The sequence below is a fragment of the Cupressus sempervirens genome, chromosome 6 (assembly GCF_028749045.1).
Source record: "Cupressus sempervirens isolate cs-2001-9-10 chromosome 6, ASM2874904v1, whole genome shotgun sequence".
Lineage (NCBI taxonomy): Eukaryota > Viridiplantae > Streptophyta > Pinopsida > Cupressales > Cupressaceae > Cupressus > Cupressus sempervirens.
The window spans coordinates 640,597,119-640,624,430 of record NC_143123.1 but is presented as its reverse complement, the minus strand read 5'-3'; the positions used below and the strand labels follow the sequence as shown (position 1 = coordinate 640,624,430).

The 27,312-nt window shown below is 38.4% G+C and overlaps 1 protein-coding gene across 6 annotated transcripts in view; it reads left to right on the top strand.

The window, feature by feature from the left end:
- The window catches only part of LOC149553855 (actin-related protein 4-like), a 281,943-nt gene that overhangs the window by 123,828 nt on the left and 130,803 nt on the right, over positions 1 to 27,312 (top strand). For all 6 annotated transcript variants that reach the window (XM_089789213.1, XM_089789215.1, XM_089789216.1 and 3 more), the window contains one exon: positions 19,924 to 19,978. In XM_089789213.1, coding sequence (XP_089645339.1) covers positions 19,924 to 19,978 — 55 coding nt within the window. The remainder of the gene's footprint in view (positions 1 to 19,923; positions 19,979 to 27,312) is intronic.

Here is a 27,312-nt window from a genome sequence, read left to right as displayed (position 1 = left end):
TTATGGGACACCAAAAATGCTATATGGTGGGAGAGAGGTGATGTACGGCTAGCAATTTGGCCATACAAAGGTATAAGGGGGTCGCACGGTGAAGTGAGAATGAAGTTGTATGGTTAGCAGAGTAGCCGTATGGTAGGGACTATGGGTGTTGTATGATGAGCATATGGAGGCCATATGGTTGAGTATATGGAGGCCGTACGTTTGGTTAGGAGGTAGTACGACTTTAGCTTGGAGGCCGTACGATGAGTAATGGTAGTTTTGGAGAGTGTCGTGAGAAAAGGAGGAGGTACGAAGAAAGAATGATTCTAGAATTGCACTTTATGCTATTAATTCCAAATTCATCAAACAATGCCAAACAAGAATAAAGATTAGAACACAAACAACCTTCAATTAATAATTGCCCAAAGATGTTGCTCCGATTTGCCACATCCGAGCGAAGTGTTACATGCAACAACGGAATAGGGTGAGGTTGAATCCCATTGAAAAAGCATGAGGCAAATAGGGAAGATCTTTCACTTCCAAAATGGCAAACGAAACCAGAACTCCAACAAGAATTCGCAGTACAAAGAAATAATGCAAAATTGTATACCTAATGACTACCTACAAGCTGTGCGTAAATACTCATCAGGGAAAACTTTCCGAGGGTGTACAAAGATAGCCGACAACAACACTAACTATGAAAACAAAAAAAAGGGTTTGAGATATATTAAATCATTCAGCCCATTAATATTAGTTCGATTAATGATTTATTTTATAATAGGAACATTACAGTCTTTGTAATATCCTCCCCTGATTTGAACTTTGACTTGCAGAAATTTAACTTAAGGAATATTGTCAAACACTTTGTATGCAAACTCATAAAGCTGATTTCCTCAATAAATTGCTTTCCAATGAGTAGATTTATGAACAACTATGAAGTGACATTAAAATGCATAATACACATCATAACATTTTCACAAACACTTGGCACACATTCAATAGTATATGAAAAATTTGGAAACTCTTTCAATCTGCTAATAAAGGGTGATTTTTAAATGTAGATGTGCACTTACAGCTGCCTTAAAGGCTGCAACAACTATTCAGACTTGTATTCAACAATTATTATGCAAAATATCAAAATTTGACAGAAGAAACCTGGAATTTGTTGCCATAGTATTTTGCAGATGTAGTTGGCCAGCCCTCCAAACTTCTAATCAGCCGGAAAAACAAGTAAACTTGATACCAACACTGTTCACGCCATACTGTAGCAAAATACTGTTCATGCCGACTGTAGCAAAATACTGTTCATGCGGCACTATAGCAATAACTAACTTCAGATCTGCACCTCAAACCCTTGTAAATTTCTTTATGCAAACGCCCCAAATGAAACCTAGTGTGTTTCCTGAAGTGAAAACACCCTTGATCCTCCTGACTGTGTCTTCCAACAGCGAAGAGAATGCTAGCAAAGAGGGATTCCGTCCTTCAAGCCCGATAATCAGATATCCAGCAACATTAACATTAATCTTCATCCAAGCATACAAAAAACAAGCTCTTCCATTTCTTTTATAGTGTTCTCACAAGAGCTCAATCTTTCGTTTTCTCAATGTGGGATAAAACATAACTCCCTTTATGTACCTTATGTCTCCAATGTGTTATAAAAATAAAGGGAACAATTTTAATTTAAATATTTCCTACAAACTATAGTCTATGCATTAATAAAGTTAAATATTTAAATTTAACTTTATAAAATGGCTTTATCAATGCATAACAAATCTTATCAATGATAAATAAGTTTTCCTGTCGATTTTAAACAATTACCATCGACATACCACTGTGACTGAATGTCCGGCCATGTCCAAGATGACTTACTATAAATAGTAAGTATGCCCAAAGTTGCCTCAGAACCCCTCAGAAAGACCTGCAACTGAAACTGTCTAGGCCAAATGGCCTCTAAGCCCCTTTAATGTCCTACTTAGCCTACGGGACTGTGGGGAAATAGGCTAACGACAACATCATGCTATGAATGCTAGAAAGGGGACATTACAGTCCGCCCTTCCCAAAATTGCTTGTCCTCAAGCAATTTCAGCTCTGGATGCTGCAATATCTGCTCATTTTCCCAAGTAGCATCCTCGACAGGTAGGTTCCTCCACTTCACTAGATACTCCCTGATAGTCCTCTTGCGAAGCACCCTCTCCCTGGAGTCAAGTATGGCCTCGGGAACCAAGATAAGCTTTCCCTCATCATCAAGAGGTGGCAATACTACTGAAGGCACCACATTGTGACCCAATGCCTTCTTAAGGTGTGACACATGGAACACATTATGCACTTTACTGTCTGTAGGCAACTCCAACTCATAAGCTACTTCGCCGACTCTCCTGATTACTTTGAACGGTCCATAGTAGCGTGGTTTCAATTTCTCTGCTCCACTCTTCTTGAGAGAGGACTGTCTACACGGCTGTAACATGAGGTACACCATATCTCCCACCTCAAAAGACCTCTCAACCCTGTGCTGATCAGCATATTGCTTCTACTGATTTTGTGCTTTTTGCAAATTTTCCTTCAAGGATCGCATAATGTCCTGACACTCCTGCAAAGTATCTTTGGCCTTAGGCACCTTGCTGTCCCCAAATAACAAATCCAAAAAATTAGGAGCATCATACCCGTACAGTGCCATAAAAGGGGACATTTGAATAGACATATGGAAAGATGTATTATAGCAGTACTCCCCTAGATGTAGCCACTTCACCCAAGCCTTCTGCTCTCTCGCAATGTAGTTTCGAAAGTACCCCTCAACCCATTTGTTCACTATCTCTGTCTGCCCATCAGTTTGGGGGTGGTAGCTGGTACTCGGAGTGAGCTCTGTTCCACATAACCTGAACAACTCCTGCCAAAAGTGGCTCATAAATCTGCTGTCTCTGTCACTGACTATGCTCCGTGGTATCCCATGTAGTCTGAATACCTCTCGGAAAAATAGTTCTGCTGTTTGCGCTGCTGAATATGTAGACGAAATTGCAAAGAAATGTGCAAATTTCGTCAATCTATCTACCACAACAAAGATACAATCCCGACCCTGTGCCTTGGGGAGGCCTGTGATAAAATCCATGGAAATGCTATCCCACTTCTTCTCTGGTATGGGTAGGGGCTGTAGTAAACCACCTGGAAAAGAATGTTCCTGTTTGTTTTGCTGACACACAGGGCATTCCCTCACAAATTGAAGCACCTTTGATTTGAGTCCTTTCCAAGTGAAGCGCTCTCTCACCTGCCGATATGTCTTAAAGAATTCGGGATGTCCTGTCATTGGTGAATCATGAAACCCCCTCAAAATCCTCTGCTTCATAGCAGACCCGGGTACTAAATAAATCCTTTCCTTGTAGATGATCAAATCATTTACGACAGTGTATCGACTCTCTTGAATAGCTCCCTCAATAATGCTAGATGCCCAACTATCCTTAGCATATTCTGCCAAGATCATCTCTCTCCAATCATCCATGACTATCCCAACAGCAAGCAAATGAGGCCTTCTAGATAAAGCATCTGCAACAATATTTTTCTTTCCTTTGACATAGGCTATGTCGAAATCATAGGCCTGTAATTTACTCACCCATTTCTGTTGCCTTTCATTAAGGTCCTTCTGTCCAAGGAAATGTTTCAAGCTATTATGATCTGTTTTTGCTGTGAATCGGCTTCCCACTAAGTACTGCCTGAACTTAGCTAGCGCGTACATGATTGCTAGCATCTCTTTGTCGTAGATGCTGTAGGTTCTCTCCACACCTCGTAATTTTCTACTCTCATATGCGATGGGATGTTTGTCTTGCATGAGAACAACTCCTATGCCCTCTCCCGAGGCATCACACTGCAGCTCAAAGGGCCTGGTGAAATCTGTAATGGCTAAAACAGGACATGTACTCATCAGCTCCTTAAACCTGTCAAAACAATCTTGAGCCCTCTCTGACCACTTGAAACTATCTTTCCGTGTCAAATCTGTAAGTGGTGCTGCTATCTGTGAAAATCCCTTCAGAAATCTGCGATAGAACCCACAAAGCTCGAGAAATCCCTTGAGTTGTGAAGTGTTCCTCGGTGGTGGCCAATCCAGAATGGCCCTGATCTTGTCTGGGTCAACCCGAACACTTCCTGCACTAATAATATGCCCTAGATAGAGCAACTCTGTCATCCCAAACTCACATTTACTCGTCTTGGCATATAATGACCCCCTCTCTAGAATACTGAGCACTGTATCAATATGCTTCAAATGTTCCTCCCAAGTACGGCTGTATATCAGTATATCATCAAAAAATATCAACACAAACTTCCTCAACTGATCTCTGAACACTCTATTCATACAGGACTGGAAAGTGGCAGGGGCATTTGTCAACCCAAAGGGCATGACTAAGAACTCAAAATGTCCATAGTGGCATCTAAAAGCTGTCTTCTCCACATCCACCCCTCTAACCCGTTTCTGATGGTAGCCAGATCTCAAATCAATCTTGGAGAAGTAGCATGCACCATGCATTTCATCAATAAGCTCATCGATGCGCGGGATAGGGTATCGGTTCTTGATTGTCTTCTTGTTTAGCTCCCTATAATCAATGCACATCCTCATTGTACCATCCTTCTTCTTCACCAATACTACTGAAGAAGCGAAAGGACTTTTGCTTGGCCGTATGTGCCCCATGTCAATCAACTCCTTAATTGCCTTTTCTATTTCATCCTTACATCTCTTTGGATGGCGGTAAGGTGTGATGATAACTGGCTTAGCCCCTTCCTCTAATTCAATAACATGCTCAATTCCCCTATCCAGGGGTCTCCCTCGAGGTATCTCACCAAACACCTTAGTATGTTTGGTTATTATTTTTTGTACATCAGGTGGATACTCTTGTTTATGCTGCTCTGTCATCTCAGGCATTACTCTAAACTCTGCTGCCCACTGCACCTGATCATGTCTAAAAAAACTCTGCATCCGCTTGAGTGACACCACTCGAAGTCTCCCATCTGACAAACCTCTGAGCACTATCTTCTTACCATTTGCCTCAAACCTCATTTCCATTTTCTCAAGGTTAAATGTAAACTCTACCAGAGACTTCATCCAGTTCATCCCAAGCACCATATCCTGATCACCAATGTTGACCACAAAGAAATCTCCTGTCATGTCATAATCTCCCAAACGAAGCTGCAAGTTGGAGATTTTCTTGGTACATTCAATTTTGAAGCCATCGGCAACCATCACCTTAAATCCCCTATGCTCCTCTGTATGTAGCGCTCTGCGTGTCACAAACTTCTCATCAATGAAGTTATGTGTTGCCCCTGTATCAATGAGTGCCACAACTCTCTGTCCATCCAAGGTTCGCCTAACTCTGAAAGTGACGGCCTCCTGTATACTTGACAACTGAGCTATCGTGCTATCACCGCGTGCTTCCTCCTGTGAAGAACTATCATCATCTCCATCTGATTCGGATGACTGCTCTGAATCTCCATCTACTGACTCTTCGGCTGAAAAGTACTCCATCTGTTTAGCTTTTGCTTTCAATGGACACTTATGTGACAAATCCCAAGGCTCCCTGCAATGAAAACAAAGCTTCTTCTTCCTGTGATCATTAAGTGTCTCATTGTCCAACCTCTTACTTTCCTCCTTAGCTGGCTGAACCTCTTTATGAAAAGGTTTCCTGTCCTTATCTTTCTTTGAAGGGAAACTCTTTGCCTGGAATTTATTTTTTGAAGATGAAGAGGAATCCATGTCACGAGCTTTCTTAATGGCTTCTTGCAAAGTGGGAGGGTTGAGAGCTTTAATCCACCCTCTCAACAGATCAGCTAACCCATCCATAAATAGAACTAGTATCCTCCGTTCAGATACATCTGTTACTAACACTGCAAGTTTCTGAAACTCTGAAATGTATGTTTCCAATGATCCCCACTATTTAAGCTGAGCTAACTCCTTGAAATGGAGTTCTGGATCCTTCCTATCAAGACGTTCAATCAGCCTCTCTGTAAACTCCACATATGAGGTAATGTGTGCATGTCCCATAGTGACCATACCATGATGCCACCACTCGTGTGCTAACCCATCCAGATGAATTGCTGCGTACTTAATAGTTTCTTCCTCGGGCATAGGGTTCAATTGAAAGTACGTGTCAAGCTTTTGAACCCAAGCTCTTGTTGTAGACTTTCCCGAGCCATCATAATATGGTAACTCAAGTCTCCCTACTTTCTTCCGTAGCTCATAGCTCTGGTTCCTGTCATGTCCACATGGCATATGTTTCATCCGCACATCCATATACTCCCTAAAGGTAATTGCAGCAGTAAAATCTGGCCCTCCGGCTTCCCAATCTCTCCTCAACTGGTCCTGTATATCAGTAATCTGGGGCTCTGGTACGAGCTGCTCTGGAGCTCTAGGAGGAAATGTAGGAATCATGGGCTTTGAACTCACTGTCCTAGCTCGCTGGGGTGCATGACCGAAATTGTTCCCAACTTGTTCATCTCCATTATGTGTCCCATCCTGATCATTTCCATTCTGATTGTTACCATTCTGATTATTTCCTCCACCCATGTTAGCATTCAACCCCATTTGACGAGCCATCATCTGCATCATAAGATCCAATCTCTGATTCTATTCCTGTGCCCTTTGTTCTACTACTCGCTGACCCTGTACCAAGGTCTCTAATAACTGTAAGAATCTTTCCTCTCCAGGCTCTGGACCGGCATTCCCGCCTCCACCTAACCTTGTATTCCTGTCATCTCGGTCACCCATATTGCTGTCTTGATCAAAGAATACCTCTGCTGTGTCTGTATGACTGGATTCTATACCCCCCTGTACGGATGAACTAGACTGTTTGCTTTGTAGGTCTGAACTCCTACTTTGTCTTGCTCTGGTATTGCGGAAATTATAAGGCCCCTGTTGCATGCTCAAACATAAATGCTCTGATTTTAGTGTTTTGACATTTCATCAAACACTTTCCCCTCTATCCGCCAGTTCCAAATTTCCTATAAGACCTCCACAGGATGGCAGGACTTATGGCTCTGATACCACTGTAATATCCTCCTCTGATTTGAACTTTGACTTGCAGAAATTTAACTTAAGGAATATTGTCAAACACTTTGTATGCAAACTCATAAAGCTGATTTTCTCAATAAATTGCTTTCCAATGAGTAGATTTACGAACAACTATGAAGTGACATTAAAATGCATAATACACATCATAACATTTTCGCAAACACTTGGCACACATTCAATAGTATATGAAAAATTTGGAAACTCTTTCAATCTGCTAATAAAGGGTGATTTTTAAATGTAGATGTGCACTTACAGCTGCCTTAAAGGCTGCAACAACTATTCAGACTTGTATTCAACAATTATTATGCAAAATATCAAAATTTGACAGAAGAAACCTGGAATTTGTTGCCGTAGTATTTTGCAGATGTAGTCGGCCAGCCCTCCAAACTTCTAATCAGCCGGAAAAACAAGTAAACTTGATACCAACACTGTTCACGCCGTACTGTAGCAAAATACTGTTCATGCCGACTGTAGCAAAATACTGTTCATGCGGCACTATAGCAATAACTAACTTCAGATCTGCACCTCAAACCCTTGTAAATTTCTTTATGCAAACGCCCCAAATGAAACCTAGTGTGTTTCCTGAAGTGAAAACACCCTTGATCCTCTTGACTGTGTCTTCCAACAGCGAAGAGAATGCTAGCAAAGAAGGATTCCGTCCTCCAAGCCCGATAATCAGATATCCAGCAACATTAACATTAATCTTCATCCAAGCATACAAAAAAAAAGCTCTTCCATTTCTTTTATAGTGTTCTCACAAGAGCTCAATCGTTCGTTTTCTCAATGTGGGATAAAACATAACTCCCTTTATGTACCTTATGTCTCCAATGTGTTATAAAAATAAAGGGAACTCTTTTAATTTAAATATTTCCTACAAACTATAGTCTATGCATTAATAAAGTTAAATATTTAAATTTAACTTTATAAAATGGCTTTATCAATGCATAACAAATCTTATCAATGATAAATAAGTTTTCCTGTCGATTTTAAACAATTACCATCGACATACCATTGTGACTGAATGTCCGGCCATGTCCAAGATGACTTACTATAAATAGAAGCATGCCCAAAGTTGCCTCAGAACCCCTCAGAAAGACCTGCAACTTAAACTGTCTAGGCCAAATGGCCTCTAAGCCCCTTTAATGTCCTAGTTAGCCTACGGGACTGTGGGGAAATAGGCTAACGACAACATCATGGTATGAATGCTAGAAAGGGGACATTACAGTCTTCCCGTACCAAAATTTTCTTGTCCTCAAGAAAATGCAATGCCGGACGTTGAAGAATGTGCTTGGCCTCCCACGCTACCTCATCCAATGGCAAGTGTTTCCAACGTACCAAAAATTCCTTAACATACAACTTTATAAAATCTAATATATCCAACTTATAAATAATTTTAATATTCAGACGTGAAGGATCAATTATTTAAATGCAATTTTAAGTAAGTCTAAAATGCACTTTAACTATTACAGAGACAAATTAGACATAAATAGGGAAACAAATAAAATATTTCACAATATTAATGCTTATCGAATTTAAAATGCGATAATGATCCCGTCCATTTATCCTGAATATTAAAATATTTATAAAAAATAAATAAAAGACATTTATAAAGGACACAATTTAGTAACGAATTAAACTCTAATGCAAATAAAATAAATGCGCTCACGGATTAAACCGGAAAATTTATAAGTAAAGATACTCCTCAAGGATGATCTATCCACAGCAAATTTATCCAGATCGAATGAAATTAACCCAAAAACCCACCATCCATAAGCTTAGTTTAACAGGTCACTCTTCTGCCAATGAGAAAATATAATTTAAAACAGTTTTGGACTCAAATTAAAAGAAAAATGAATCAATCTTGTCCCCTCTTTCAATTTTCACATATTTATAGATGAGTAAGTGGTTATACGGTTGCCTCCCCAAACATTGCATCTCTTTAGAAAAACTAAACAATGTTTAAATTTTTAATATAATTGTAGTAGACAGCAATTAACTACTCCTCTTTTATGTTCTTGGACGCTGCTTCTTTCTTCTTCCCGTAACTATCTCCTGTGCAATCCTTCACCCGCTAAATGGCTTCCTTCCTTCAATTTCAATCTCTAGTCACGACTGTGATGAAATCGTGCAAGCACTTGGATATAATATGGATTATGTTTCAAGGCTGCTGTCATCTAATGGTTGGGTTGGTGTGCCTCTGAATTGGGGACGTGCAAGCTTCAACAGAAAATCCATGTGATGGCATAATTTTCTATAGGCAGAGCATTATTCAGATGAATATCCTTGCTGCAAGAAAGTCTCCATGTCTCCACGTATTCAAATCTGCAGAAAACATAAAACGTGATCATATACACATCATCAAACAATCACTAACGGGTTGATGAAGGCTTAACGCTATAATTTCTATGATAAAAAATAATTGAAACTGAGTCTGTCATATCTCATTCAAACGTCACTCGGATTCCTTTCTTCGTTAGGCTGGACCAGTATGCTATCGTTGTGGATGCCTGTGTGGATTATTCCTTTAATAACATGCACGAGAATCAATAAATATTTCTCCATCTCTTGACTTCGCCGTTATTGCATATCTCAATTGCTGCTGACTTCGTGGCCTCGTATATATTCCTGTTACACAAACCTGCCTTTGAGTCACATCTGGTTACTATCAAGTAGGGGTAATTGCTTTGATTCATCACAAAGTTCTTCATAGCGTATGGTGAATGATAATTGTCATACTTCTCATCACGTAGAACTTTAATGATAATGATGTTCGAGGGATCATAATAGTGGTTCTGATTTAACTTCTCGAAAAAACATTTCTTGTTTTTGATTGCTGCTTCAATAAAATTTCAATCCTTACTTACTGACGCCATTCCAGATGTTGATTAATTGTGATTACAAATCACTAAAAAAAGGGCTCATATTGCTTGTGAACATGGCACTTGTAAATTGTCAATGATCCTGTCAAGTTTGAATTCATTGCCATCATTTGGAACATGACTTGGATTGGTTGCACATAATAGTTTGAACAAACTGCAATTTTAAAGTACAATTCCATCAACATGCCACAACTCTGTGCCAATTCTTTAGGAACAACAGGAGAATATACTATGCTAAAGATATTACTGTCGTCTTTGACAAAGCATCTATCAGGCTGATCATGTTCTAAACATGGTTGACAGATACATTTGTTCTTATCAGATATGTAATGCTGTGTATTTACATCAAATAATACAAAACACCATTTGCTCACTTTATTGCAGAAGTGCAGATAAACATATGCCATTGTTTATGTGTTTTTAGTTTCAACATACAATGAACCAACCATAGATCATCTCAATACTTAAACTGTTTGACAGTGATAGCATCCTTCAGTGGTGTGTGTATATAGATAATAGCAGATCTCACCCTGTCCCAATTCTTATATTCCTTATTTTATAACAGATTCTAGAAGCCAATAAAACAATCAAAATGCTTCCATCATTGCTTATTGCATCCTGAATGCACTGATTGAAAATAAGATGAGTGGACAATTTCCAAAATAACTGGATATGTTTCTTTATATAATAAAAAATGGAGACTCGGGAATTTTGGGCTCCATCACACTCCATGCTCGTGCTCCCTTTGCACTTTGAGCCGTGCGAGTTAATTCCCTTCCATCTAGATTCTCTTCCCTCAGTGTATACAAGTTAAGAAAGTCCTCCCTTGTTTCTTCCACCAAATTCAACCGTTGTCGAGTGTCTTCCAACAATTCCTTGGTGTTTCGGTGTTTGTCAGCAATTTGTTGAAACCTCCGTCTGCGCTCGGTCTATTGTGCCAAAATTAAAATTTCTTGTGCGGTGCGTATTTCATTTTTTTCTTTTATTTTATTCCTATCCTTGTTAAGTTGATTTGGCATTAGTCTTCATTCGTTTGCCTTCGGTCCAGATCCATTGGGCAACGACGGCAAATGTTTACTGTATGGGGTAAATAGTTTAATGCATATAGACAATAGACAAGAACATGTAACACAACAGTACTCCTATTATTATCCACATATATGCTGAAGAGATTACATAGTGCTTCCAATAATGATTACAATAATAATGATCCAAAGTCCATTCCAAACAGTGTACATATAACCATTCTGAAGGGGTGACCCAACCGTCACGCCCATTCAGATACTAATCTACCTGTCGGCTATTTTATAACTTTGTTGACAACATGCTAATCTACCCGTCGGCTATTTTATAATTTTACCCACAACAACAGATTGATGCTTCCACATATAATTTCTACTGTACTGAGTCATTCATGGAGTATTTGCTTGAGAGCTTGGATTTGCAGGAGGTTTCATAAAGCATATTTGAGGGTACTTTCTTTCGGGGCTCTCATGCTATACGACGATTGGTGAGGAAGATTGTAGAAACCTTGGCTATAATGCTTCCCAATAGGGATTTTTTTGGTTGGGTTTGCTGAGACGGTTGCCCAGGATCCTACCCAACCAACAGTTCAGAGTCAGAGATTGGAGCCATCTTTTGATTTGCTGTTTGATGATGATGAGCGCTTGACAGAGATTGAGAGTTTTTATCAGCATTACATTGTGAGGAGTGCTCATCATTTCCTTTTGACCCATAGGTAGAGGACTCGGTTTTTAGCGTTATGGACGGTGATGGAAGGTTTGGTATTCATTATACCCATAGAGGGCATACTTCTCCACCAAGGGTTGAAAATTCTGAGATACAAGGTATTGTGAAACAGTTGGATGTGCTAGAGAATGAGATGAATCAAAATCACAAACGGATGACCCAACTGATTTCAAAACTGAGATTGGAGCAAAGCATGATATCGCTTTTTTAAAAAGCGAAATGTGATGATACATTTGCAACTTCAGATTTGCAGGACATTTCTTGTGAGATACTGCATGAGTTGGGTGCAATTGAGGTGGAAGGCGATGAGAATTCATGTTCAATTAAGTCAGATGATGCATTTGTTGGCATGAGTTCCCCAGATCATGTATTTGATGGCGATGCAGAAATAGTGGGAGTAGGAGCATGCGAGGATATTGTCATATTAGCAGCCATTTCTATGTCAGTTGAAGCATCCAATGAGGAGTTTAGCAGAATGCATGCTATTGTTGATGTGTGTTTTGATGATGGCGCACATGTTAATGATTATGAGCTTTGATCAATTGCAGATTCAGTTCAGTTTTCTATTGCGGTAGCTAGTGTTGTTCTCGTGTCCATATATTTTGATGTGGCTACAGCTATTGTTGATACAGTTGGCACGAGTGCATATGGTTTTCTTGTAGCTACATATTTTTCAATGCATGCTGGTGATGATCAGGATTCTAGTCCAATATATATTATGGCGGTAAATACAGGGAAGAAGAGGTTTCATAGATCTTCTATGGAGTTGTCTTTTGTTGACATTCTGAATTCTACATCATCAACACAAGTTTTGGGTGCCAGGTTGTAGGATATTTGTCTGGTCTTGATGATGCTGGTTTGCAATTGGTGTAGTGTCCACAGGGATGTCACATACTACATTTCGGATCCAGGCGGAGGTTGGAGTTCATTGTGTTGCTGAATTGCTTGAGGACAAGCAATTTTAGGGAGGGTGGACTGTAATGTTCCTCATGTTTTAGACCCTCAATGGAGTTCTTAGCCTTTCATTTTCCGAAGACTTAGTGGAAAAATAAGGAGAAATAAATTAAATTGAAGTCAATAAATAAATAAATCTAAAGGCGACATTATATTTAATTAATTTAAGTTTCTAGAAGCACAACTAATTATTGCATTTTCTAGAAAGTGCATTTAGAGTGCTTCTAGAGAGTGCATTTTCTAGAAGTGTAACTAATTATTGCATTGGAAAGGGGGAAGCTTCTAGAGAGTGCATTTTCTAGAAGTACAACTAATTATTGCATTGGAAAAGGGGGAAGCTTCTAGAGAGTGCAATTAAATAATATTTTATTTCTTTCTAAAAGGGTAAAGGAAAAGAATAAATAGAGGCGAGAGCTTCATTGTTAGGCATTTGATTATTGTCAATTGCATTTGATATAAACTTGACAAAAGAAACTAATGGTTTTTGATTTCAGTTAGCCATTGGAGTGCGTCAATTCTTCAGTGTTGCAACCATTTGAAGTGGTGAAATATCCATTGAATTTGGCATTCAGAAGAGCTTCATTCTGGAGTTCTATTTGTGCTTAAATTGCAGAATACATTTATTGCTGACTGCTACAATGACGTGAATAGTACCCGCTCTACAGTACTTGGCTTGATTACGATTGCAATTTCATCTCTCTCATTGGTCGATTTGTATATCAGGTTTTACAATCAATTTGCATCATTTAAATTTGCATCACAAATAGCTGTAGATGCACATTTTATATCAGATTTATAATGTAATTTCTACTTAGTTTTTTTGGGGGTTGCAAGGCCAAGAGTCTTTGAATATTATGTTAAGCATTGAATTAAAAAATAAATCACACAAGGAGTGATAAGTTGTAGGTCTATATATTTGATGTAATGTGCATATTTATATCTTCCATGATTGACATAATAGTATGCGTGCTAGGTGTTTGATAAAATACCAATTGGCTGTAAGTGCACATTTTTCATTTAGAGTTCATCTATATGCATTTGAAAAGCCAAAAGAGAATTGCATATGCATTTAGTTCTATTCTTAGCTATAGTAGTAATCAATTATAGGCTTTTAGATTCCATTTGATATCATTTCAAGCAAGCATAATCAGTTTGAAACTTAGAAACAACAAGCATAGAGATCATACTGGAAGCGTTTGACAATATTCCTTGACCTACATACCAATAAGTTAAGGTTCGAATTGACAAGGGATATTACATTGGTATCAGAGCTTGCATGCAAAGTGTTTGACGAAATGTCAAACAACTAAATTAGAGATGAATTTGGTTTTTTCTCGAAGTTCTAAGCGGTTGGGGTTATTATAGTGGTATCAGAGCTTGCTTGCAAAGTGTTTGATGAAATTTCAAACAACTGAATTATAAAAGAATTTGGTGTTTGTTGAAGTTATAACTGGTTGGGGTTATTACATCCATCCTTTCTCTAGCAATTCCTAAATTGTCCTTTATATTTGGCCTTTGAATTTCTTGGGATGGTGGTAGGGTGCGGTTATGGCCGGCTTGGCTTTGCTTCCAGCTCGATAGTGTGTTCAAACCCACGATGAGGCGGTATGCCAGGAGGAATGTCTATAAAGAGTCTATCATGATCACTCAATATATTTTGGAAATCGTCATCCTAGGGAGGTGTCCATTGCCCCTTTATAGGTTCTACTGAGATAAAACAATATGTAGCCCAAGCAATGTCATCACGCTGAAAAATTGCCTGCATCCGATGTGCAAAAACTTCCTTTAGACCCTCACTTGCCATTCCGTTTGAGAACAACCTTCTTTCCATCGACAACAAAAGTGAAGTCCATCCATTTGAAGCTTTGAGTGTATTCATCAAGTGTCTCCATCCACTGTATGCCTAGAATAACCTCCATATCATCAAGGTCCTCTATGAAGAAATCGTCGGTCACTGTATGATTCGCCATTGTGATACTTAGCTGAGGAACAAGGTGTGTGCAGGGCAAAAAAGTCCCTCTAACAAGCTTGACTTAAAATCCTATGTGCATCTCTGTAGGTAGACATTTTTGCTTCACTAGAGATGAGTTTTATAAGTTTAGAGTGTCTCTAGTATCGATCATCACCATAACCCTTTGTCCTTGAAGTGTTCTTCGTACACGAAATACCATGCACCTCGGGCTACCGGCTAGGGCGATAGTTCCTTCGCGTCATACCAAAGCTGCAATTCTTTCCGTACGGTTCAAACTAACCATTTTGGTGTCGTTGTGATGTTGGTTGTCTTCGGAGGGTATTTCTTCCTGTTTGTCCTCATCATCGGACACAAACTTAATGTAGTGGATCTTTCCTTTTCCAAGCCATTTGTGGCCAGGTTCCCAAGGTTCTTTGCAGTTAAAACATAGTTTCTTCCTTCGGAGCTCCTGTCTAGTAGCTTCGTCTAATGACGGCTTCTTGGGCGGAGGTTTGTTATCTTTGTCTTTCGGAAACACCGACGGTTTGGAATGTGAGCAACTTCATGAGGATGATGCCATACTCTGTGCCTTCTTAATGGACTCCGACAGGGTGGTAGGATTGAATCCCTTTACCCAACCTTTCAGTGGTTTTGTCAGACCGTCCATGAAGAGCACAATCTATCTTCTTTCAAAAAATGTCTGTGACCAAAACAGAGAGTTTTTGAAATTTTGCAATGTATTAGTCGACTTGTCTAGTTTGCCTTAGTTGTGCCAAATGTTTGAAATGGAGTTTCGGATATTTACCATCAAATCGATCTATTAATCTCTTAGTGAATTTCACATAAGTATTTATTTGATCATGCCCTAGTGTGATGGTGCCATGATGCCACCATTCATGCGCTACTCCCTCGAAGTGCAAGGCCATAAACTTAACTGCTTCTTCTTCTGGCATGGGATTAAGCTGGAAGTAAGTATCGACCTTTATTACCCACCCTTGTGCAGATATGAATCCGGATCTATCAAATGGAGACAAATTTACTTTACTCAACTTCCTCCTGAGATCATTTTATAAAATATCCTCTGTTTCCACCTCCTGAATATCTCATTGTTAGATTTGCATAATTTTGTAGGATATATCTTCCTCAAAATTTGCGTTCTTCTAGTCTTCTAGTAGCTGTTCTTGCATTTCTTCAAAGGTTGGCTGCTTCCCTTCAGGTGGTGTCTCCATCCGTGGGGGAAAAGACGACATGGAAGATAGAGAGTGTGTTGGATGAGGGTTTGCTTTACTCGACACCGAGTTCGCGTTGTGACCATTTTGTTCTCCGGATATTTTATTGTTTGCCAACTTCTTGAGAGTCTCTTCCATTAGTCGCTGAGTATCATTGATTTGTTCCTGATTCCTCGCAAGTTCTCTTAGTAGTGCCATGAGTTCGGCAACTGTGGGTTCTAGTTAAGCAATCATTATATCAACGGAATGGGTTCTTCTTCTCTTCTGGCTATAATCTCTCATTCACTGTCCACAGGCTGGCAGAATCGAAGCTTTGATTCCACTATAAAGATCTATACCTACATCTCTAAAAATCAATAAATGGCCACTGGAATGCTTGTACGAATATCAAATGGAGTGTACGAACACAACTGAAGGCCATACGGTGCAGGCCATACAGTATGTTATGGGACACCAGAAGTGCTGTATGGTGGGAGAGAGGAGATGTATGGCTTGCAGTTTGGCCATACAGAGGTATAAGGGGGTTGTATGGTGAAGTGAGAATGAAGTTGTATGGTTAGTAGAGTAGCCATATGGTAGGGACTATGTGGGTCGTACGGTGAGCATATGGGAGCCGTATGGTGAGTAATGGTAGTTGCACAGAGTGTTGTGAGAAAAGGAGGAGGTACGGAAAAAGAATGATTTCAGAACTGCACTTTAAACTATTAATTCCAAATTCATCAAACAATGCCAAACAAGAATAGAGATTAGAAATTTAGAACACAAACAACCTTCAATTAATAATTGCCAAAAGATGGTGCTTTGATTTGCCAGATCCGAACAAAATGTTACATGGAACAACGAAATAAGGTGAGGTTGAATCCCATTGAAACAACACAAGCCAAATAGGGAAGATCTTTCACTTCTAAAATGGCGAAAAAAAACAGAACTTCAATAGGAATTCTCAGTACGAAGAAATAAATCCAAAATTGTATATCTAATGACTACCTACAAGCCATGCTTAAATACTTGTCGGGGAAAACTTTTTGAGGGTGTACAAAGATAGCTGATGGCAACACAAACTACAAAAACAAAAGAAGAATGAGTTTGATATATATTATATCAATCAGCCCATTAACAATAGTTCGATTAATGATTTATTTTATAACAGGAACATTACATAAGAGTATGTATGTATTTCACAATACATACACGTTGTAGAAGTAAGATACTATGAAATTGATAAACATTAGACAACGTATTCATCAATTGCAACATCCTTGCAATTGCCAATAATAGTGAATAGCAATACAAACACTTGTGAATTGTCATGACCACACAACACTGAGTAGTGATGACATTACCATTGACAACAACCCCTACATTCATCAATATTCATTCAATTTCTACAGTGGTCCAAGGCATTGTGCAACTCAACATTCTTAGTAGATGTTTTGACAACAATATTTTATCATCAACAACTCTTTAAAAACATTCGGAGGTAGGCCTATGTACTGTAGCTACAACATTCATATCCTTTAGACATTTTTGATCATCACTTGATCCACTTTATATCATTGCACATATTGAAATTGTATGCCATTTAGTATCTGAGATGTACAAAATGTATACCAATTGTTTAGAGGCCAAGTCGTGAAGTTTGCCATGCATACTCTGATTGTAATTAGTATTAAATTTTAATATTCAATTGATCTCTAATTCATGGCTCTAATTTTTTATCATTTCTCTATTTTCGTTAGTTATGATTGCTTAGGAAATTTCAATGGTATCAAAGCTAGTGATCTTGCCAGCCTATTGAAGGAATTTGATATCCCACAAGCTTACAATCTATTGGAGGAGGAGATCTCTCTTTTGAAAAGATGGGGGATTCACACAAAAGCATGATTGCTTTATTGAGGGAATTAACAAGAAGACAACTTCAGCTGAATGAGACGCTAACAAAAAGACAACAACAAAATCTCAAGACCCTCTGGCACTCGTTTGATGGAAGAACAAATCGAGCCAATGGAGAACACAATGGTCTTGGCAACAACTTGGTCAATGGAAGATCACATACCCAATGCTCCCATACATGACCAATGATTCCCACATTTTCTTAGAGGTTTGAACAACAAGAATAATAAAGTATCTCTTTGTTTGACTAGTTGTTCTACTTGATGGAATTGCAAGAGGAACTCAAACTAGAGCATTTGGGCTGCTATTGACTCTCAAAGACTACATAGAGTTGAGGATGAGGTTTTCGACTACAAAGAATGATAAAAGCTTCAAGAATGATCTAAAGTGAAGGAGTGGCAAGTTGAACCTTTCTACTTCAAATGGATTCAGGAAATCATCAACGAAAGATTTGGTGCCAGAAAGAAGACACATACTAACTCAATCCTATGTTTGAGTATGAGGTGATAAAAAATTTGCAGCCCTATATCTTGCTGGGATTGCAGACTGCTGGTGTATTATAATTAGACGCATAAGAGTTTGCATTTCATTTTAGCACATAGTGCAGCAGAAATCCACGTTAGGTGGAGCTCTTCTCTCTTACCACTTCATGTGTGAGATTCACGTTTAGTACTCATGTCACATTATCATCCTCTCATTGTTGCACATGGTGCACTTACTTTGTTGTACAATGAGGGATTATTCACCTCTGTTGGAGATGTGATTCCACCTAGTGTGATTGATAGGTTATCACTTGCATATCTCCTAGTTATTATGGCTTGCATATATATTTAAGCATATCTTTATCCTAAATCAATGGGCTAATGGGCATTTAACCCTGTATTGTTGATCATTATTGAATCAATTAATTGACCATATCATTTTGTCTATCTCTCTTGTGCTATCAATTGAGCTTTTATGTCTCAACATTTCATTCTTTGCCCAAGGCAAAATTTTACATGAGATCAAATTTCTTACATGTCATCAGAGCCATGGAAGGCTTCATTGCATACCCATTAGAGAGCATTTTGGTTCAACTTTTGGAGGGTCACGATTGACACCTGGGATCAGCAGCTTGTGGGAGCATCTAGAGAAAGATCCGATCTTACCATTGCATCCTGGTGGCTGTTTTGGTGAATTTTGAATATAAATTTGTGTTATCTTGTGAAAAACTCAAATTAAAGAATTTTATTTCTTACAAATCGGGCTTGGGAAGCCCAATCAACAGATTTGGTATGATGGTGATGATCATTCTATGTTTGCTCCATATCCATGCTACAACTTTGCTTTGCACTTCTAGGATTTTCATAGTCTGAAGATAAGGGTTGAGTTACAGTGCTAAGGCCTCGAGTATTTGGAATTTTATGAAATTCCCCAACCTTTCTGATTTCTAATTAGATGAATGAGGTCTTGGACAGCTATTACTCTATTTTTAGTTTTATTTCTCTCAAGGACATAAGATTGTTTATTTTCTTCAATCATCTTGGAGAAATAATTCTTTGGTTTGGTTGCTAGATCTTCACCGATAATTTTGCTGGCTATATTGCATATGGGTTTTGTTGGGGTGTAAGTAGGCAGCCTGTATGCAGCTAATTTAGATTGGACGCTATCATTTCTTAACAAGGTTGAGTAATGTAATCACTTGCTATATATATAATATCATTTAAAAAAAAAATCTCTGGTTATGCATTGTGACTTGATCTGTCAAAGTATGTGTGATTTGACTAAGCAATGTGTGCATTGATAAAAAGATGTTTCCGGATTTTTGATTCTCCAAACAGTAGGAATTGACATCAAAATAAGTAAAATGCACTGGCATAAAATAATCTACTGTTATTTGAACATGAGCATAAATACTATATGGTTGGAAAGTTATCTCAATGTTGTACATGCATTACCGTGGAAGTCAAATTTCCTTAGGTTGGTCTAAGGTAGAATATTTCAGAATGTGTATGCATTTATTCGTGGATAATAGAATTTGCTCTCAGTTGGAATATGTAGTCATGGGATATTTTAAAGCATATAATGGTAGTCTTTGAATTGGCTCTTTTTCTTCTAGGAAGTGCATCATTATCCTTGAAATGCAATGATATATTTTTCTTCATTAAACAGCTCCTGCAACTTCACATGCCAATTCCTTGGTTGCTGTTAATAAAAATAAAAAAAATTATTCATATGTATTTTGAATATTGTTATTGGCCACAGTGGTGGTGGACCAACAACTGTTGCTGCAGTGCATGATGGTTATGTTCTTCAAAAGGTATGATAATCCATAATTCAATCATGTTAGCTTTTTTCATTTCTATTTTTGGTGCTGGAAATTATGGTGCAAAATAATGATAACAATGTCTAGCTTTGAAGAAACAGATTTATATGCTGCATTGAGAATATTTTTAAATGAGTAGACTTGACATTAATAAATGACATTAATGTAGGCATTGTGGTTGCAAATATCCAGATGATTGTTACCTTCTTGCAGGATGGGGATAAACAGCAATCAAGTAAACGATCGAGGTTTTGCACATAGTGTATAGCTGTTAAAGACCATTGTGATGACATGCACCAGTTTATTATTGGAAATGTAGTTGTAATCATTGTCAAAGGAAGACTAATGCCATGATTGAAGTCTGTTTGTGTAATTAAATATTCACTAATTACACTCTACTTAAGTTTACTTAGGATTATTTGTTTTCATATTAGTTATGACGTAGACACATATGAGTTTGCACAAGTTTGCATTTCATTTTAGCACATGATGTTAGTTGTCATCTCATACCTCTTTGTCTGTGTGATCCACCTTTAGTGCTCCTATCACATTATCATCCTCTCATTGTTGCCCATACTTTTTTGTACAATGGAGGTTGATACACCTTTGACGGACATGTGATTACACGTTGTCTATTTGATAGGTTAGCTCTTGCATCAGTCCTAGTTATCATGCATTGTCCATATATTCAGGCAAATTTACGTTGTACATATTTGAATTGGTATTTTATTCATAAATTCTTGATCAATTATTGAATCAATCAATTGATCATATCATTTTGCTCATCTCTCGTGTGCTATGAATTGAGCTTCTAGATCTTGGCATTTTCATTCTCTACCTTAGGCAAATTCTTACAAAGTCAAAGGAGTCATTGATGTCCAAAGGAAGTTAAAGTCACGGTGAGTTAAAGGGTGGCAAAAATAATGTGTATTGCTAAAGATATGATGATACAAGTCCTAAAGATAAGAAACAAGAAGGCACTGATCATATTCAAGACATTGTACATATGATGGGATAGAAACCTTTGAAGACAACCTAAAACAGAAACTACCTTCAAGAGATGGCCAATCCTCAATTATGGCAGCAACAAAATCAACTTAAGTAATTGTTTTTCTAAGGATAAATTTAAAGCAATAACTATGCCACAAAACAGATTATACAAACAGTGGCCACATTTCGAGACACATTTGTTATATCTGAATTATGGTGTGGATTTTTTAGTTAAGTTTCTGTAATCAACTACTAGTTTGGTAGCATAGTAATTTATAACAACCAGAAACATTTTGGATTAAAGGTTAACAAATTTTGTAATATGGCCACTAACATTTTGTATATGGTAAAGCTGTATTGTTCACTCCCGAACAGAATGTTCTTTATCTATGCATGGTAAACAAAGATAGAAAAACAAAAAACATATCATATAAAGCAGATCAAAAAATCAACACAATCATATAATAGAAAGTTGTCATTATTTATTACCAAGTGTGATGTCTGTACGATCAGTAATATGAATTGGCTCCCAATCCTAACATAAATAGTGTTGAGCAGTTGGTTAAGATTAGCAAATATTGGCAACTGACACAACCTGTTGGCAACAACTATTTACATTGCCAAGTACTAACAAGGCTTAGCAATGTATTATTTATTAATTAGCGGCAATTACTCCATCTACATTCAATTTCTACAACCATTTTCTTCTTCTCCACTTATGGTTTAAGCATCTCTTATTCTTGTCGTGCTCCACCGCTTGCTCAGGATGTAGTTCCATCTCTATATGCTCCACCCTTCTTCCTTGCTAAACTTCATCTTGTAGGCGAGTGCCTTCCATTGTACATGGTGATGGAGGTGGAGGTACACTAGGTGCCACATCAAACTTACCTAGTCAACTATCAAGGGAAGCATCTACGTCTTGTGGTTTCTTGGCAAATAGTAGGTGCACCTGTTGTACTTTTTGGTAGGGTACTCCCAACTGGCGTGATGCTTCCGATTAATATAGTACTCTTGTTGGTGTGTGTTTTATGACACATACAACACAAAATAAAAATCCCAAGGGTACTCTATCCTCGCTTGAACAAAATTCTGTATGTGTTGAATAAACGGACTGGATGATCACAAAGACAACTCCAATTTTCCAAATGCATGTGATTTTTCTTTTTGGGATAGGCTCACATGGTACGATGACTTGCTGAAAACTTCCAAGGGGACTTATGTTGTTACTCTATATTTTATCCTTGAAATAATTTTGCCTTTGAGCCTCTTGATTTATTGTCTTCAAGATTTAAATTAGGGATAAAGATTAAGGTTTGATGAAAATCATTCTCTAAAGTAGACCTATGAGCTCTAGAGAAAAGACTGCAAAAATGGAATGTGAAACCTATCCTTGCTTGTCATAACCCCATAATGACATATGACTAATGTAAATATAGATATTATTTTAAATATAAATATATGTATTCAATTCATTCTTAATAAAAATAATAACAATAAAACCATTGTGAACCATTAATCATTATATGATCGACCAATTCCATTAACACAATTTGAATCCATGGAATTAACCAAACATATTGATTTATGAATCCATGAATTCCATCACTAAAATTTTGCACGTGTAAAATTTAAGTATGAAGACAAAGAAAGTGCATGGATGCTATTCATTTCACACAAGAATGTCCTTGTATTATTCATCAAAAGATAGATACAAATGATAGAATGAAATGAAATACTAAAAGAAGGCTTCTTTCACACAATTGGCTGTGAGAGTAGCCTTCAGATCTACTAATATCTATCTCTATTCTACGAAAGTGCATAAACATAAAAGAAAGAGCATAGAATGAGAGGGTCACAGGGCACCAGTCATTGCCTGTGATGATTGGTCGTATTGCATTGCTCCAATCCTGCTTGCCTGCTGCCCCAAACTGCATTTCCTCCAAATCTTTGAGTCCTGCATCCATAAGAAAGATGTGTTAGATCCAATGGATCTAAGCAATGATGGAAACACCTCACCTCATACACAAACATTCTATGCTACTGTCATGACATGTACTCGCATAAAACAAAAACATATACCAGCAAAGAGGCAATCATCGTTATATCAAGTTTTTATTGCTAATATGTTTGCTTCTTGTTCAAAATCTTATCTCTAATAGGTATGTCGATATAACCATAGTCTCCCACGAGAGTTATTGTGCCCGGCGTGCCTATTAGAAATAAGACCGAAATAGCTGATCAAAAGATTGAACAAATAAAGAAATAATGAATGCTGTAGGTAGAAATGCATATTAGTAAAAGTAATAAGATAATAATATCAATGTCCAACAGAAAACCAAAAAGGTTTATGGGACTGACCATACAAAATAGAAGAGCCAACAATAGTAGGATCACCGAACAGTGACAGAAAAGAAATAAAACAAGACAAAAGACCAAAACAAGGCAAGGACTAAGAATCCTTCCTTGGGACAAAGTAGTCAGTCACAAGAAGATATAATCGTGGATGATTAAATTTCATTGAACATCACCGAGATCCACTGGAGGAGTGCCGCTGCCTGGAAAGATTGGTACAATGTCTAACCGATCTGGAAGGAGTGATGCTAGAAGGCCTTTTCACACCCCATGATGGAGACAAGGGGGAGAAAAAGGCGGTGATTTGTTGGTCAAAGGTGTGGTCTTGAGATGTGGTTGACTGAAGGGTATGCTCACGAAGTTGGGTGGCCTCCCGAAGACAAAGTGCAAGACATCGCTGATCTTCACAACTGAAGAACTCTGGAAGAGAGGAACAATCCTTGAAAAGACAATAAAATCTCCCTTTGATCTCATAGTAGATAGGTAAACAAAATAAAAAATGAGTCTTAGTCTCAACCTCCAACAGAGTACACAATCTACAAACCCGATCCTTTCTGTCCATATGGTGATCAGTGCGGACTCGAAGACAATGAGAGCCAACTCTGAAGGAGCCCAAAGAGAATCGAAGGGCGTGACACCAACACTGATAGAGATATACAGGACGCACAATAATACCATTCTGAATCTCAAGAAAATGCTCAACATAAAATTTCGTCTTAGGATGTAATCCTCCAGGAGGACTACTCCAAGTAGTGATAATGTACTGTCTGTAGATATCCTATCGAACAAACTCATTCACCTGCTGATGAGAGGGGAGGAGATGAGTAGGAGCATCCATCTAGAACTAGTATGGAGGGAGATGATCAATGTCAATTTTGGTTGAACCCAACAGAGAGGTGGCCAAGGCATACCAACAATGAGATCTACAGAAAGTATTGGATCTCATAACCTAAACAGAAGAACAATATGCTAGATGAGTGTATTTGTGACGACCAACATTAGAATCCATGGAACCACGAAGACGATGGAGAAACTAGATCAAGTCAAAAATGGTCGCAAGCCTAAAAGGATGAGCTCCAAACTCGGATAAGACAATGTCATGGGGGATGAGTCTATGACATCTGATGATGTGCTGTAAAAACAACGTCTAAACATGCTCAATAGAAGCCCAATCAGAAGCAAGAAGAGAAGAGCCCCAAACCATCGAGCCATAAAGAACAATCGGTCTAACCACGGAATCCAAGAGGGATAACTTGGACGAAGTATCCTCAAAGTGATGCTTGAAATACTATCTCTCAATAATGGCAAGAGACCCCATGCCCTTACTAATTCTGGATTGAATAGTAGGTTTTAAACTGAAGCGGGGTCCCAAAAACTTAACTTCGAGATACCTTTATGAAGAAGTGATCTCAACTTCCTGTCCCTGAAAAAAGAAATGAAGATGAGAGGTCTTTAAACAATTAAAGATTATAACAGGAGTCTTAGCTAGATTGACCACAAGCTGACGTTGGTCACAAAAAGAGGCCAGACCATCAAGAAGTCTCTGTAAACTATCAGGAAAAGAGGCTAGGAGAACATCATCTGCAAAAAGGAGAATGGAGATCAAAACTTGATGCAAATAACACTCATCACCAAGATGCGAGGAGCTCACAAGAAAATCCTCGAGCTCGTCAATATACAATCTGAACAAAGTAGGAGAAATAGGGCAGCCCTATTTCACGCCAATGGTTGTTGTCAGGAAAATCTATATTGTAGCTGACGGGTAGAATTGTATCTGAACGGGTGCGTGATGGTTGAGTCACCCCTTCGGAAGGTATATGTACACCATCTGGAATGGACTTTGGATCATCATTGTAATCATTGTATTTGGATTGTAAGCATTGAGTGCATATTGCATATATGAATAAAGTATCTGTTTAGTGTTGTATCGTGCTAGATTACATGTGTTAAAGTATCTTTACGCTGTATGGTAAACATTTGGCGTTGTTGCTAGATGAACTTGGAACGAAGGAATGTTATGAAGATTAATGCCAAATTTGCTTAAAAAGGATAGGAACAAGGTAAAAGACAAGGATGAAATACATACAACACAAGAAGTTTTAATTTTAGCATAGCAGGCAAAGCACAGACAGAAGCTTCAACAGATTGTTGACGGACATCGAGGGGGTGAAGGGGCATATAGACCGAGGGAGTGCACTCACTTAGTAGGCCGAGGAGTACCGAGGAATCGTTGGAGGAGACTCGACAGCGATTGAATTTGGTGGAAGAAACAATGGAGGAGTTCATTAACCTATATACGCCGAGGTTAGAGCAACCAAATGGAAGGGAAGCAACTTGCACGGCTCGAAGTGCCGAGGGAGCACAAGCGTGGAATGAACTCTTCGTTATTAATACACCCGACGAAAGGATATAGAAAGAGAATTGAACAGCTTTGCTTGAGGAAGATCTTTTCTCAGCAAGTAATGCGGTTGTCAGAAGTAGGATGGTTGTCTAGAACAATGCGGTTGTGTAGAACAGCGCGGGTGTTGTGCAGAATAGTGTGGGTGGTCAGAACAACACGGGTATTCAGAACAACACGGGTATTCTGAATAGCGCGGGTGCTCAGAACAGCGTGGGTGCTCAGCAAGTACCTAAGAATCAAAAGAAAGTAGCGATGGTAGGTCCCAAAGAAAAATTACTGAAGTTTAATGGTGATGGAACAACAGATTGATGCAGGAGCATTTTGCATGGGAAAATTAAATTATTAGAAAAAAAAAAAAATTGTGGAGGAGAGAGAAAGTGACAAAAATAAAAAGAAAATAATAAAAAATTGAAAAATAGGAAAAAAGGGGGAAAGAGGAATTTCTATTTTCAAGGTGCATAGGTGGCGTAAATAGAAAAATAATAAAAATAGTTGTTATTCCATTAATCGAGGTGTGTAGGTGGCATCTTAGAAGTTTGTGGAAAGTTCCTTAAATCATGCATTTAATATTTGTTGTGATCCATAAAGCAAATTTAATTTTGTAATTGGGCCACATGCTGGTGCTTAGTTGTATTTAGGTGGAAATTCTAGAAAGTTGTAGATATTGTAGAAGGTTGTGGAAATTCTAGAATGTTGTGGATAAATCATGCCTTCGGTGGTAAGTGCCTATTTAAAGAAGGCTTATGTTCATTTGTAATCAAGCTCTCAATGTGTAAGCTCTTCAAGTAGAAGCTCTTCGAGTGTAAGCTCTTGTAGTAAAGCTCTTCAAGTATAACCTCTTGAAGGATAGGCTCTTCTTGTAGAAGCTCTTTTGTTGTAAGCTCTTCTAGTTGGAAGTCCTTGTGAGGAGGCTCTCTTATATTATAAGAGTTTGGAGTTTTTCCATTTGGAGAATTTTGTAATGAATTTCAAATATTAATGGAAGTTTTATGAAGCATTTTGTCATCTCTTGTTTCCATCTTGTTGTGATCTTGGTTGTGAGTTGGTACGGGTGGTCTGGCCCGTCATCAGTGGTATCAGAGCATACCTTTGTTAGTGGTATACGATGACGATGGAAAATCTTCCAATTAGACATTGCAAGATGTGCGAAACCATATGGACAGCAAATGGCGCGATGGATGAAGACGATTGGGTTAGGTAGTTCCCAGCAACCCTACGAGGTGTGGCAATTGATTGGTTTTCAAACACCGAGCCTCATAAACTGACTACATGGGCGGACGTTAGAAAAGAGTTCATAGCAGAGTTCCAATTGCTATGGGATGATAATGAAATAGTAGCGGAGATATATAGCACCAAGCAAGGAAAGAATGGAACAATCTGGGCCTATGCCAGATGGTTGAAAGAGCTAGTTGGGAAGATGGAAAGTCAATTGGCGGACGGTTTGAAAAAATGATGGTTTGTGGTAGGGCTACGAACGACTCTAAAAAGAAGATGAAGATTGTACCACTTGCGTCATATGCTGATGCGTATAATCGTACGATGGATCTGGAAAGCGAACATAAGACAAGTAAGAAGAAAAAACATA